This window comes from Geospiza fortis, unplaced genomic scaffold (assembly GCF_000277835.1).
Source record: "Geospiza fortis unplaced genomic scaffold, GeoFor_1.0 scaffold2, whole genome shotgun sequence".
NCBI lineage: Eukaryota > Metazoa > Chordata > Aves > Passeriformes > Thraupidae > Geospiza > Geospiza fortis.
Window position 1 is genome coordinate 1351958 of NW_005054366.1, and position 14616 is coordinate 1366573.

Sequence of the window (14616 nt, forward strand, 5' to 3'; positions counted from 1 at the left end):
CCACACAAGTTGGCAAGTTAAACCTTTGTGGGTTTAAGAGTCAAATTGGAAAAGGGGAAAATATCTTTTCTGCTTGTGCCCAGGAGCACTCCTGCCAGCACAGCAGCATCAGAGATGGTGCAACCACCCTCAGAGTTCAGGCGTTTCCTCCTGAAATAAGTGGGAGTAGTTTTAATAATGGAAAACCTTTTCCAGAACGGGAATCTCCTCCTCTTGGGGAACAGTGCAGAGCCACCACTGCTAGCTTGGGATCTGCAGGGACCTGTATACTACGTACTCTTTAATTTAATAGCCTGGAAAATGTGAAGGTCTGTCTGCATGTCATTAAAGTCCCAGTGAAGCCCCTGGGAGTGTGTTTGCTAGTGCTGGCCCCAGCAGGGCTTAGGGCTGTCCCTCTTTCACCTCCACAGCTCCAGAAGAGCAGGATGTCCTCAGTTTCCCTCCCTGTCCTCACATTGCACTTCATATTTTTTAAGCTCTTTTGAGCTCTTTGTCCCTCCCAAGGTCCTTCCCTCTCACTGTGTTATGCTGCAAGAAATACAGAAAGAACCAGATGGGAACTGATAGACTGCAGGAAAAAAAGTGTATTCATTAAAATGGCAAAATGAACCACATTTCCCCTTATTAATTCCTTCCTTGCAGCATTTCCAGTCCAAGCATGTACCTCTGATGCTTCCATGGACCCGTGTGGTCCAGGAGCATCTCTGAGGTGCATGTGCGCGTGTCTGCGAGTTTCTCGGTTGTCTGAGCAACGGGACATTCATCACTAACTCCCAGGATAATTAACTCATTCTCCTGTATTTATAGCAAACCAGTACAGGGAGTGTTGGCACTTATCCCTGATAGAGCCACGTTTGGCCACAACGTTTTGAATTTTGGCTGTTTCTTGCATTACAGCAGCTTTGTCATCATCCCCGCTGCCTGCTCATTAAGTGGTCAGCTCATTAAGCTAACAAGGGCAGGGCTGATGGTGGCTGCCTGAGCCAGGCTGCCCATGGGTGCCTGCCTCGGTGTGCCCCGCTCCTGGTTTGCAGGTGCAGGGAGTGTTTGCAGCAGCATTCCCACCTCCAGATGCCTGCATATGCCTGTGCTAACAGCAGTGTCGCTTCTGGCTTGCCTGCTGGCAAGGGGAAATTTTACTGCTTCAAGGTTTGTTGCAGGGATCTGATGCAAGGAAACGTTGGAGCATCCTGACTCAGCACCGCAGCGGTGGGGGACCCGTGGGAAAGACACGGAGCATCTTCTCTCAGCATCAGGGCATGCGTATGCCAGGTATGTTCCCATCAGCTGGGACAAATCCTGACCTGCACACCGATTTCTCGTTTTTTCCAGAGAAGCAACTTGGTACTTTTTAGCTGTTCTTTCTTTTTGCTGCTTGTTTGTTCAGTTGGTCTTTGGGGAGGGAGGGGTGAAGGAAGCCAAGGGAAGGGGGCTCGGGGTGGGGGTGGTGGGGCTGGAGGAGGGCTCATTGCTGCAAGGTGTTGTTGCAGAACTGGGGAGACAGATTTGATCTCTGCTGTTCCTGTTATTTGTACGAAGGTAAGGAATACTTTATTTTGGAATCAGCAAACAGGAAGGTGCTTGAAACAGTAGGAGATGTGCTGTACCTGCAGCTGGGACTGTAAACAGCTTGTGACCACAGGAGCTGAAAGTGTATGTCCTTAAAACGCGAGTTCTACTCAGGTAAAAAGGGCAATGAAATCAAGCGTGTGGGACAACCACAATGCTCATCCCTCCCCAGCCACCCCCGTTTTAGGGAGGGTTCTACCTTTCCCTCTTCCTCCTGCTTTGCCTCCAGAAGGGAAAGGGACAGAGGTGTTGTGCTGGTGCTGCTTGGGTCCTGGGAAGGTCCAGCGTGCTAAATGCCACTGTGATCCTCTTCCAGGAGCCACTGTAAGACTCTGGACAGTGTGGGATGCTCCTGCTCCTGCCTGGTCACCCCCAGATGCTCCTGCCCATGATCCCAGATCTGGCACTTGAAATAGAGGTAGATCATTAAGGTTTAACACACTAATGGGAAGGGCTGTGGGGTTTCTAAAAAACTGAGCCCTGCTTACAAACCCCCTTTGGAAGGACAAGTCCTTGAACTGAGCACAGCTGCCCCAGCACAGGCTCAGCCAGCTCTGGTATGACCTATTCCCAGCAGGATGCTGGCAGACAGTGACTGGTTCCATGGTCCTGGCCACCACTCCTGCTTTCCCAGCTGCTCAGCCACCTTGCAAAGAGCTAAAAATATATGTCTGTGTGAGCAGTCACTGTAGCTACAGCAGGAGTGAGCCAGAGAGGGTGGCCAGGCTGGGTCACCATGTTGGGGGGACATGGTGACTTTGCAAAATGGGCAACACAGAGGGGACAGGCAGGGACAGGATGGGACAAGACAGAATGGGACAGTGTGCTGCTGGTACCTCCAGTGCAGATCCCACCATCTCCCCACTTTTGTCAAAGCTGCAGCACTACACTGCCCCTGAGATGAGGTTCATTTTGCTGCTTGTGTTTCAGCAGGGGATGAGTGAGGAGCAGCTCCCTGCATCTTCCCACTGCCCCACCACGCAGGAGGACACCAATGTCTCGGCCTCTGCGTACCCCCAGTACTGGGTGGAGCCCCGGTTCACCCAAGCAGCCAAGGTCCGTGTGATCATCACAGCCATCTTCTTCCTGCTGGCAGCGGGCAGCAATGCAGCCGTGCTGGGCAGCCTGCTGAGGAAGAGGAGGAAATCCCACGTGCAGCCGCTGATCCTCAGCCTGGCACTGGCTGACCTGCTGGTGACAGTGATGGTGATGCCCCTGGATGCAGCATGGAATGTGACAGTGCAGTGGTATGGAGGGGACATCTCCTGCAAGATCCTCAACTTCCTCAAGCTCTTTGCTATGTATGCTGCTGCCCTGGTACTGGTGGTGATCAGCCTGGACCGGCACGCAGCCATCCTCCATCCCTTCTCCCGTGCTCACCGCCGCAATGGGATGCTGCTCCGTGCTGCCTGGGCTGGCAGCGTGCTCCTGGCTTTGCCCCAGGTAAAGTTCAGTGTCCTCCTCATGGACTTTGCCTAGGCTGGGGTGGTTTTGGAAAAGGGCTTCTCCATCCCAACATCCCCAACCAGTCCATCCCAATCCATGGACTCCACAGAATAAGGCATGAGTTCGGTGCCCAGAGCCTGTCTCCCAGTCCGACGCCAGCAGGAAGGTGCTCTCCATGCATAGCCAGCAGCATCTCCAGAATGTGGTGCTCTATTCCAAATCCTCTCTGAGTTATTATTTGGTTCTCCATTTCAGCTTTTCCTCTTCCACCTGAACACAATCCCAGGAAGGAATTTCACCCAGTGTGTTACTCACGGGAGCTTCCGAGCACACTGGGAGGAAACTGTCTACAACATGTTCACCTTCACCACCCTCTACATCACCCCCCTGAGCGTCATGATCGTCTGCTACGTCCGGATTCTTTGGGAGATCAGTAAGCAGCTAAAGGTCAATAAAGGTAAGTAGATCCCAGCCCTTTAATGACTGAACTTCTCCATCCTGGAATCGTTGGGTGTGTCACAACATCCTTTGAAAGCTGAGAAGTTTTGCACAAACCAACTAGTAGGTTTTGCACAAACTTTTTGACCCCGGTCCTTGCTGTCTTCTGCTTCCTGTGGGACATGGACCAGATTATGAGATGGTCTTCCCTCTCTGGCAGAAGCAGAGTCATGGATGGTTATGTTGTTTTGATTTTCCCCTATGTTCAATTATCTTTTTGACTCTCCTTGGCAGGTTTAACAAGAAATCAAAACGAACACATCTCCAAGGCACGCATGAAGACTCTCAAGATGACCATAGTGATTGTTGCCACCTTCATCATCTGCTGGACCCCTTACTATCTCCTGGGCTTGTGGTACTGGTTTCAGCCAGCCATGATCCAGAAGATGCCGGAGTATGTCAACCACAGCTTCTTCCTCTTTGGCCTGCTGCACACCTGCACTGACCCTATCATTTATGGACTGTACACCCCTTCCTTTCGGGAGGACGTGCAGTTGTGTCTCAGGGGCATTGAAATAGCCATCACCAGGCAAAAGAGACAAAAACCCATCTCAGCCTCAGAGAAGAACACCAAGGATGGTGCTGCAAATGGTGGGGTGGCATCAGGGGGCTCCAATGGGACAACTGTCAGCACGGTCTGATGAAGAGATGTACCCACAAGGGGATGGCAAGCTCAGCTTTGGGACTGTTTTGTCCCGTAAGACCATTTTGGAGACTGTCATTACAAGGTTCCCTACTCAGCTTTAGTGGGTGAGGGTTTCTTGCCAGAAACTGAGAATGTGTCTCCTCCCTGTACTCAGGGTGAAAAATTTGGTCATTCTGCTTTATTCTGGCAGTGCTGTGAGAACTAGAAAAACATCCTTTTTGTACCTGACACATGCTCCAGCCCTGAATCTGGGATCAAGCTTCTCCACACTTCCAGCATCAACCTCTGGCAGGAAATTTAGCATCTCCTCTGTGGTCCAGGGTCATGTCTCTGGAGTGGCTGGTCTTCAAGTGCCCTTTCCACCTACACCCAGCTGTAGAGCTGCATGGATGGTGCCACCCTGAGCCTGCAAAGGTGTGATCACAGGCTTTTACTCTGTTTTCTCCACTCATTGTAGGAAAAGCTCTCTGGAAATTTCAGATCTCCTGACTCAGAATCTGCCTTCTTCTCCCATGGCTGTGTGACAAGCCCTGGGGAAGATCTAAATATCTGGAGGTTGACTAATGCAGGGGCATTTATGCCCCAGGCATAGTGGGCAGGGAGGGATTGCTGTGGGGATGGAGGGACTCAGGCAAGAGTGGTACAAAGAACCACTGCGGGGTGGGGTGAGGTTTCTTCTCTCTTTTGAAGAGAGCCAGAAGGGAAAACAGTCCCTGCTACTGTTTTCTGGTGCGAAGGGGATGGTACAGACAGACAGCCACATCATTACACAGCAGCTCTGTAGGGCACAGGGCAAACCAGGAGAGAGAGTATTTGGGGTAATGAGAACCAGACCTGACACTGCCCCTTTCTGTCCCCATGTCCCAGAGCCCAAGTTGGCAGGGTGCAGGCCACACGCTGGACACATTTGCTTTGCCCTAAGCAGCACCAGCCCCTCAGCTCTGCCCCAGCAGAGCAGGTGCAGCCACCCTGCAGGTGTGTTCGAGGTGTCCCAATGATGGAAGTGATGGGATGCAGTTGGTAGGGGTTCACCAGCACCTTTAGTGCCAGGTGGAAGTAAATGAGGGCAAGGAGGGCTTCTGGAGGAATCAGCTGAGCTGTGGTGAGTAACATGGGTTATTTGCTTTCTACCATAGTGCCAAAAGTTGCTTGTGAAGGCAGAAGTCTCTTTTCTGGGTGTGGGTTGAAGAGATGAGTTTTTTCAACTGTGTTGTCCTTTCCAGGTAATTAGAAATAGTGGATTATTTCTTTTTTTCATTCTCTGATGGTTGTTATTAGATGTGGGGTTTGCTTTTGAAGAGAAATTCAGTTTTAAGTCAGGTGGGTTGTTGTTTTCTTAGTTTAGTTAAACCTTTGGAAAGCTCAGGAGCTCTGGACTTGGCAGGAGGCAGTTTCTTGGCTATTTTTGTGGCCACTGCAGTTTTGAATGAGCATCTGGACTTTATCAGGATGAAAGAGCTTTGTTTTAAAAACAACCCTTGTCTTGCTGTGGTTGCGTGTGTAGGGAGCTGGGAGATGTCTTCCCCTCTAGAAAACAAATCTCCTTTGGGCACTGAGGGGGCTTTTTCTCAACCCTGTTTCTAAGAGGTGTTGGCTCCCCATCAGCCAGAAAGGATCTGCATTGGTCTCCCAGTTCACCAGCTAACAAATTACTGAAATTAGAGGGGTGGCAAGCAGTCCTTGCAGGCTGGCTGAGGCTGGGCAATGAGGACACAGGAAGCCACAATGCTCACAGTGATGCTGAACTGCACATGGGTATCCAGCCCTTGCCCTTCTGGTACTAATTATTATTTATGCTAAACATGTAGCCTAAGGAGAAAAAAAATCAATTAGAACTGCAGGAGCCCAGACCAACTGGTGGGGACAAGCGTGAGCCATTTAGGAAGCATCCAAACTCCAATGAGATGCGTAATCGCAGTTTGGCTTTCCTGGGCTTGTTCTGCTCAAAGTTAATTACCCAGTGCTAACAGAGCAGGGGGTGCCTGATGCCAGACTGGCAAAAAAGGCTTCTTGTAAGGTGATGGGAATGGCTTGCAGTAGGGGAAGCTAATTTATTCATCAAACACTCCTTTGGTCTCTTTGTTTATACTGCTGATGGGAGGCAGACCTTGAAGGTGCGTTAGTTTTCTGGCAAGTCTTGAATAAGTAGGAAAGTGTCTTTAATCTACTGAAAATTGTCTTCATCCACTTTTTGCTGAGTGGGAGAGAACAGATACAACATTGCTCATACACGTCTCCTCTTGCCCAGCAACAGGAGAGCGCAGAGGTCTTTTCTGAGAAGAAATTCTTTTTTTCCTTGTGGGAAGGATTTTACACCCCATGGGTACAGTGAAAAGGCAAAAGTGAGTTTGGCTTTAGGAGGACTCTGATCTTACAATAAATTAGATTGGAAAACATCTCTATGAAGAGTAGGAAAATGGGAATTCTGGCAAGCATATGTACCTTAGTCCTTAGGGGAAGCATGGCACATGCCTTGGGATTCTTGCAGGCACTCCAGTGCAGCTCCTTTTGCCCATCTCTTTCATACCTTCCCTCCTGTTGCTGATGTTCAAAGTGACATCTTGTGGAGTCTGGAGTGTGGGCAAGGTGCCCAAAGTGACAGCTTTTATGAGAGAAGGAAAATGTCACTGGAAACGTGTGCTGCTAAGCCATGTGTCCACTGCACACAGGAAGGGGGAGCAGGCAGGTGGGCAGCGCCTCCCTGGGGAAGCTGGGATCAATCTGGGTCCTGCCAGAGGTGGACCAAAGCCCAGGCCTGGTTTGTATATTCCTGCATTTCTGATTCTGCTTTTCTTGTATTTGCTCACACTTTAGAAAGCACAAGGTTTTTGCATCACTTATTAGGAGCATGAATCCCCAAGTCTTGCTTTCCCCCCCAGCCCAGGGGTGGTCCTGCTTTCTGTGGTGCTTCCTTCTCTCTCCCCCCATTGCCTCAAACGCTTTGTCTCCAACAGCACCTGCCCTTCTCCTCAGCTGGCTCCTGAGATCTCTGTATATAAATATATATAAAATAGAGAGAGAGAGAGAAAAAAAATACTTTTTATATCTATTATCTATTTATGCTTGTAATACTTTTTATATTTATTATCTATTTATGCTTGTTGGAGGAAAATTCTCTTGCTTCCTCAAAACCTGCTCATTCCCACCAAGGAAACACCGGTTACCACACTTCTTGCAGTCCCAGCCAGGATCAGATTTGTCTGATTAGGTAACAATTCCTTAATATTCACCACAGTAATGTAATGAACATATTAATAAGAGCAGGTAGCTCTGTATTTTACAACTCCTCGACCTCACCCTGGGCTGCCTGCTTCAAACACAGCGGCCCTTTGTTCAAGAGGAAATTCTGATTCATTCCCTGTTAGTGTTTTTATAGCACTGTGCATGTTCAAAGAGCCACGCAAGTGGTTTAAGAGGCTAACACAAACCTTGGGTTAATTCATAATACTGTTAGTTACTCAGCACAATACCCACATTAATCCAGCTGACTGCCCCTCGCCACGTTGGGAAACACATGCTGAAATCAGCAGGGAGCTCCGAAAACAAGCGTGGGAGTAGGATATTAAGTATTTTACCAGGCTGCTAGGTAGGATCTGAGCACCTTAAATGTATTTAAAATATTTTCCCACTGCTGTTGCCTCGCTCCACAGCTGTGGAGCTGAAGCAATGATGAGGCTGTGCCCAGAATCCCTGCAGGCCTGAGCATGAGGAATGGGGCTACAAGCTCTCCAAGGGATACTCCAGACACATCCATCAGTCCCCACCTGAAACCACCTCCTTTTTTTGGGGTCTATTCAAACTGATGAAAGCAGAAAAAGCTGGTTTTGTTTTTTTTTTTCCTTTGATACCTGCTGATTTCATTGCAGAGCTGGACTGTGCGTGTCTGCCATGAGCCCCCACAATGCTTTCTCTCTGGGGACATAGCCTGGAACTATTATTACTTCTGCTTACTCTCAGAAACTTTCCTATGCAAAGAAACCCTAAGAAAAGAGCTTTAAATCCCTGCTGTGTTCTTTTCATCTGGCTCAGGAGCTCCCAGGTTTGTGCCTTTCCCTGCAGTGCAGCAGACAGTCATCCCACAACTGCTGCTCAACCTCCTCTTTTACTAAAGGGCCCCAAACAGCCCATCTGTTCCAAAAGATGGGGGTTTTTTTCAAACAAACTATGCTTTTACAAACCAGTACTCTTTAGACAGCATAAATACCTCCAGGTTTTCTGGCTGGCACATTATCTCCCCTAAACTTGTATATTTACATGGCACAACATTTAATATAACATGCTGAGGAAGACAAAAATAGGCAAATATTGCCATGACCCCTGTGCACATCCCAAACCCCAAGTTTCTGCACTGAAATATCAAGGAGTAAACTATAAAGTAGTCGAACCTGTTGCACAATAAATTATTTGTTTATGTATATTTCAATTGCAAATCTCTGCTATAATTAGCACAGACACTTCTTGGGCTGAGGCGCTGCAGTGTTCTTTGACAGTGAGCATTATTAACGGGCTGTAAAAGGCAATGGGGAATTGGATTATAATGTTCTTGTTTTGCAAGCTGTATGGTGAATAAATAAATTTGTTCTGGCAGCAAAATTAACTGGGATAAATGTGTCTAGCTCCAGTCACCAAAAAGAGGGGTTGCTGTAAATGAACTTGCTCTCAGCCTTGAATTAAAAAACCTGATTACCAGGACATTATTTCTGGCAATTAGGTACCAGAACAACATCAGAAAAATAAGAGATTTTCTTTGAAATATTTAATGAGTAAGCTAGTAATCACAGACTCATTTGCTGGAAATATGTGATGAGTTGGGGTTTTTATGAGGTTAGGGTTCACTGTGCAATGAAAATCTGCATTTATCAAATCTACTAAAGGCTGGACTGAGAGACTGAACTGTGGCACCTACCTGACTTTTCTTTGCCTAGAATCCCTGGGTCTTCATGGGGTTATCCCATGCCCAGTCAATAATCAGAGGACAGTGCTTTGCTCCTTTTTTTGTTTCAGGCAGTTGTAGGTTGCTTTGCAAACACAACAAACAGCAAACACAGATGACTTGACAGGAGGGAGAGAGGAGAGAGCATTGCCCTGTGTATGTTGCATTACTAACTTGCACATGGTGTATTCTCTAACAAATCCCCAGTTTGGTAAGAACAATCCTTATTCAGTACTGATGCTGAAAACCCTGAGTTTGTCTAATCTGCACAGTAAGCTAGGATAAGGTAGATCATGGCTGATCTAGCCTTGTAGATGTCTGTGCTGGTTTTGTCCAGGATACAATGAATTTTCCTCATAGCAGTGCAGTAACTATGTTTTGGATTTGTGCTTAGCTGCCAGCTGGGATTAAAACACAACAATGTTCTACAGAGGGGAAAAAAACATACTAGAAACCGTTTAAGTTCTTCCATTTGGCGGTTGTTTTATTTCTTGTTGATTTTTTTCCTTACAATCATTATGCTCAAATATAAAAATTCCTGGCCAAAGTTAGTTTTAAAATTTTAAAAGTAATTCCATCTGCATTGATACATGCCAAACATCACTAGATTCAGTTTCTGAAAACACACTGATAAGACTCCCAAACAGGTTGCTTTGCCTGACATCCAGAAAAATCCTCCTTTCCAACTTGTGCAAACATACTTCAGCTTGACAGAAAATAAGTTACACCTGAGTGTTTCCATGCTTAGTTTTCATTAATCTTAAATAACCTTTCTTCCATGGACCCTTAACGATTGGCTCCTGCTAAGCTGCACCACAGTGATCCTTTTCAGCTGTACTAGGCATCCTCATGAATCCCAGGAACACAGAAATAAGAATAAATGCAGAGATGCCATGAGGATTAATATATTGGTGACAGAACTGGGCACCTTTATTTCCAGAGCTCTGGAATAGAGGCAGTGCACTGCAGATCAGTTATTGTTAAGGCACGTGGTGAAATGAACAGTTTATCATCTTGGCTGGTTCATCTCTCTGAGTCAAACATTCTGTGCCAGTAGTAGATGAAGGTTGGTGAGTTGCTGGCCCCTATCACTATCAGCAACAGCAGGTACAGCATCATCATTGCAGCAAAACGGTAGGTGTAGAACCAGGAAGATTCATTAGAAGGCCTGAAAGGGCAAAAGGGCACGAATTCTATCAGAGATGCACAAATACCTTGGCAAAAAGTATTTCAGGCTTCATTATTTTAAGCAAATCCTATAAAAACAGAAAGTTGTTCCACAATCTCTGTAACTAAGGAAGCCTGATTTTCACCACATCCCTTTTCCTTAAGTCTCTGTGCACAGTCCTGTCTTTTCTCCCCATGTTCACACCTTTCCCTGTGGTCTGGAGCTGTAGCTGCCTGGCCTGTAGACATGTGTTGAGTAGCTGAGTGAACACTGCCACTTAGGATAGATAAGGGCAGAGTTAAAACTGAGGCAGTTGTAAGAGATGCACTCACCAGACATTCACTCTTGGTTTCCTGCCACAAACAGATAATTAGACCTCTCAAAGACTCTAAGTGCTTACAGGTCTCGTAAAAAAAGCAAATTTAGCTGAGCCTGGGAATGTCAAAGAGCAAGACAGAGGCAACATGATGGTGTAAGACTTTTTTCCATAGGAAACAGGCTACAAACAAATTCTGGCAGTGCAGTATATCTTTCTGGGTTGTTTTCTGTTGTTTTTCAACAATGAGAAGTGTTTATCTGGCTATACTAGCAGCTCATCCCTCTAGACAGCTGAACTCTTACCTCCTATGCTGCTTCTGTGAATACACTAGCAAGTATTTAACTCGTACAAGCTGGTTGTTTGTGACAACAAAGTATTTCTGTGGAACGTCTCCCCCTTCGCTGTTTTTTACTCTTGCTCTTTTTCTGTCTATTTCTTCTGAATCTGAATTGGGAAAAGAAAAAAATTGCAGAACTTCAAGTAACTGTAAAAAAAGTAAACAACCAACACTCCCATACACACCCCCCAGAAGAATTGGAATGAGATAACCAAAAATCTAGTCTTGGTATTCCCCTGAATCCCTCAGCATCCAAGAATAGAGTGAGAAGTTTGCTTGAGGCTATACCACTCCTAGTCATCCTTGGTATGGATGACATTATGGCCCAGACCAGGGTGACAAGGAGGTAAATCTCCCATCCAGTGCTCAAGGAGCCACTGATATTAACAAAAAAAAAAAAACAACATGAAGGATAGCTGTAACTACTACACAGTTATTACTGTGCTAGACTCACCTTTCTTTTTCACCTGACACTTTACATCTGGGTGGTCAATGATCTCACAAACAGCCACACAGCTGAGGACAGAGCCCAGTGCACTTTGCTGCCAGCCGAGGCCGTGAGGGCTGTACAGCAGAGCCAGGCTCAGGTCACTGGTCAGATAGGTGCCTTCACCAAACAGGGATGTCTGAAACAGAGCAGAAATCTACCCTAAAATCATGTGCTGCAAACCTCAAACAACATAAAAGTGTTCTTTCCTTTCAGACTGGCAGTTCTGCTCCTGAAGGTAAATTACGAAAGGCATTTTCTGACCCATGCTGGGCCTGGTCCATGCACTGTTTTTGTCCTGGCACAACTTCCTTGGGGTGGGGCTGCTGCCCTCTCCCATCCCTCAAATTAGCTGCTTGGCAGAGCACTTGGTGTGGACAGATTCATGCTTTCCCGGATTTGGAGTTAGTTTGCCAGCAAAAGTATTTTACATCAACATGACCGCACCGCTGTTAAAAGGCATTTCATCGGTTTATTGAGACTGTCATCATTCAAGTAATCCAAACTCCCCAAACAAGGCAAGGCTTTACTTCATTTAAATCCATGCTTTACTAGAAAAGAGGAAAGAACTTTTCAATTTGCCACACTGGCTAAAATTATTAGTCCAGTAAGTCCATTGTACCCAGTAAACCATTACTCATTGAGAATGTGGGGAAAAACACAGTCCAGGTTGACTGGAATGTCAAGCAGGTGCGGTGTCAAAGCTGCCTCACAGCTGACACAAAAAGCCAGGAATCTCAACTTCCCTTCCACTGAAATCAGAAGAGGTGAAAATCCTGTAGGATGTCTCCCTAAACCAGACCATTTTAAGAAGGCTCCACTGGCAAGTAGCACCTGAAACTTTGCTGATCTAAACACAAGGCCAGGCAGAAAATCTCCACTATCCTCCGTCTCTGCAGACAGGCACTTCCCAGCTGCAGGCTGTCAGACAGGACAGGATTTTCAGAGGAATGACATTTCTTTAAAGAAGCAAAGGACAGTCATAATTTGTCACACTGGTGAAAAGGGTTTCATGCCACTTCCAGTTTTTACCCTCAGGCTGTACTAGAAAATCCAACATGGCCATCTGCGAAGGCCTACACTGAAATGAACACAGCAGTACAAGAGCATCAGCACGTTTCATACCCCAAAAGGAATCTGGGCCTATTTTTAAAATGTGTCCCCAGCTGCAAGTGAGCAAGGGAAGATGGTGTCAATGGCAGGAGCCTCACCTTGTTCAAGTGGCAGTGCAGGCCGTGGTGCAGGATGGAATGGAAGTTCTCCAGGCGGCTCCCGTGGAAGGCATAGATAAGGTCCCGCTCTCCCTTGGTCTCAGCAAACTTGGTGTTCATTTGATCACAGTACATGATCTCAAAGAGATAGTGTGGAGCAGGAACCGCAGCCCCAGACATCCCTGTGAGTTCCTGGATCTTCTTGTACTTAAAAACAGGAAGGAATATCAATGTTGGTTTATGTGGTTAGATTACTCACTGGAAATTCTGCTTCCCATCCCTTCGTACTGTTTAATGGATTCTGATTATGCTTTTCTGAGTTAGAATTTAACACTGTCACAATTCAGAATAAGTAAATGCACAGAAAAAATCCTGCCAGTTTCTTGCTATTGAAGTTAAATCCTTAATCTTGTTTCCAGAAAAAAACCCCAAACCTGAATTGTAATTATGAACTAATTTATGATGCAAGGACAATATCACAATTCTACTTTGGCTATTAAGACAATATATTCATCAGCTGATCTTGCAAGAGGAAAAAAACAAAAACAGAAGTTGTTTTCATCTTAGTGCTAATCTCTACAACTATTTTGATCCCTGTTACAGAAGTGCCTGAGTGGCTCTGAACCTTTCACTTTTTGGGACAGAAGACAAGAGTTGTCTTTCTCAGTGACAAGCAGGACCCAGTTCCATGACACCTGAATTGGATTCTCTGACTAAACTATACATGTGCATGTTATGTTAACTGCAGTAATCAACTACAGTCACTACTGTCATCAACTACAGTCATCAACTACTGACATTGACAACTATTTCTTCCAACCAGTGTTCCTGAAAATTTATTTTAAAACATTCCTCTCTATATACAGAGAATAATGGATTTATGTTCAGCTGTCAAGCTCTCACAATAACCAGCTTAATTCTGGGAGGAGGAAATATTCTCTGAAGTGTAAGTTTGCCTCAAAAATCAAATTCTAATTAAGACTTTCAGAATTCAAAACATACCTCCTGTTTCTTAGTACTTTGTATCATGAAGACTTTAGATGATAGAATCCAACTAAACAGCTCCCAGGTCCTTTTATCTGTATTTGGAACAGACTCCAGAAGCTCTTTCAGGCTTGGCAGAGCCTTGGTATCTGCAAGCTAACAACAGAGGCATTTAGCACAAGCTCCTTAGTGCCATTGCGATTAAACAGGGACCTCTAGTGAAAACAAAACAATATTTCACCCCAACAAACTGAAAACCAGGTTCTGTTCTGAGAAAGATACACTTGTTTCCAGTTTGCGGGGAAGTTTGTCAATTGCTCTAAACGCAAATAGCAGGTAAGTTACAAACAGTGATATTTACCATCACTATCTGTAGGGTTTGTACAGGAACAATGAGACACACTCATGAGAGAAAACGAGCTGTCACAGGGCAGTATGTGCAGTGGACCTGACGTGGGAGTGTTCAGGCCATGTAACATGCAAATCCTTCAATATGAATTTGAATTTAACGTTGGCAAGCTCTCATAACACTTCACAGAATATTAGAAACATTAAGCCTGGAAAACACGTCTGAGATTATTGAGTCCAACCCTTAGCCTAACTTTGCCAAGCCCACCACTAAACCACGACCCCCAGTGCCACATCTACGTGTTTTCTGAACACCTCCAGGGATGGTGATTCCACCACTTCCCTGGGCAGCCTGTGCTAATGCCTAACCACCCTTTCAGGGTAGAAATGTTCCAAAATACTCAATCTTGAGCAGCTTGAGGCCGCTCCCTCTCGTCGTGTCAGCTCACTACCTGTTACCTATGGCTTGTTACTTCACATGCTGTCCACACCGGATCTGGGCGTTTCCCACTGTGGGTTTATCGGTCAGAATCCCAAATACTCTTTTAAACCTGGATTTCTTGACTGGATAAACCCTTCATCCTGCTTGATCCGTGACCCTGCGGCGCCGCCGCCCTCACCTCTGCGGGCAGCCCGTGCTCCCCATCGCGGGAGGTGCCCTGGCGCCGCG

At 46.2% G+C, this 14616-nt stretch overlaps 2 protein-coding genes across 3 annotated transcripts in view; one reads left to right on the forward strand and one right to left on the reverse strand.

Moving 5' to 3' along the window:
- The first annotated feature begins 1059 nt into the window (after positions 1–1059).
- Positions 1060–4154, forward strand: LOC102044744 (gonadotropin-releasing hormone II receptor-like). 2 transcript variants are annotated; one of them, XM_031059725.1, is made up of 5 exons: positions 1060–1272; positions 1886–1987; positions 2503–3012; positions 3271–3472; positions 3748–4154. In XM_031059725.1, the coding sequence occupies exons 2-5, from the start codon at positions 1916–1918 to the stop codon at positions 4152–4154; spliced, it is 1191 nt and encodes a 396-aa protein (XP_030915585.1). In that variant the 5' UTR covers positions 1060–1272; positions 1886–1915. The 2 variants fall into 2 exon arrangements, with proteins under 2 accessions (XP_030915585.1, XP_005424330.1); XM_005424273.2 differs by lacking the exon at positions 1886–1987 and having other exon boundaries at positions 2500–3012.
- Positions 4155–9549: 5395 nt separating this feature from the next.
- The window catches only part of PARP16 (poly(ADP-ribose) polymerase family member 16), a 13142-nt gene continuing 8075 nt past the window's right edge, over positions 9550–14616 (reverse strand). Inside the window, 5 exon segments of the mRNA XM_031059654.1 lie at positions 9550–10260; positions 10882–11023; positions 11371–11542; positions 12615–12821; positions 13617–13783. Of these exon segments, the coding sequence (XP_030915514.1) occupies positions 10116–10260; positions 10882–11023; positions 11371–11542; positions 12615–12821; positions 13617–13783 (833 nt within the window). The 3' untranslated portion in view covers positions 9550–10115.

Bases quoted from the DNA above. Each gene is read 5' to 3' on its own strand.
- LOC102044744 (XM_031059725.1), top strand. From the start codon at position 1,916: ATGCTCCTGCTCCTGCCTGGTCACCCCCAGATGCTCCTGCCCATGATC. The intron at 3,013-3,270 runs GTAAAGTTCAGT...TCTCCATTTCAG, and splicing joins TGCTCCTGGCTTTGCCCCAG to CTTTTCCTCTTCCACCTGAA. The intron at 3,473-3,747 runs GTAAGTAGATCC...TCTCCTTGGCAG, and splicing joins GCAGCTAAAGGTCAATAAAG to GTTTAACAAGAAATCAAAAC.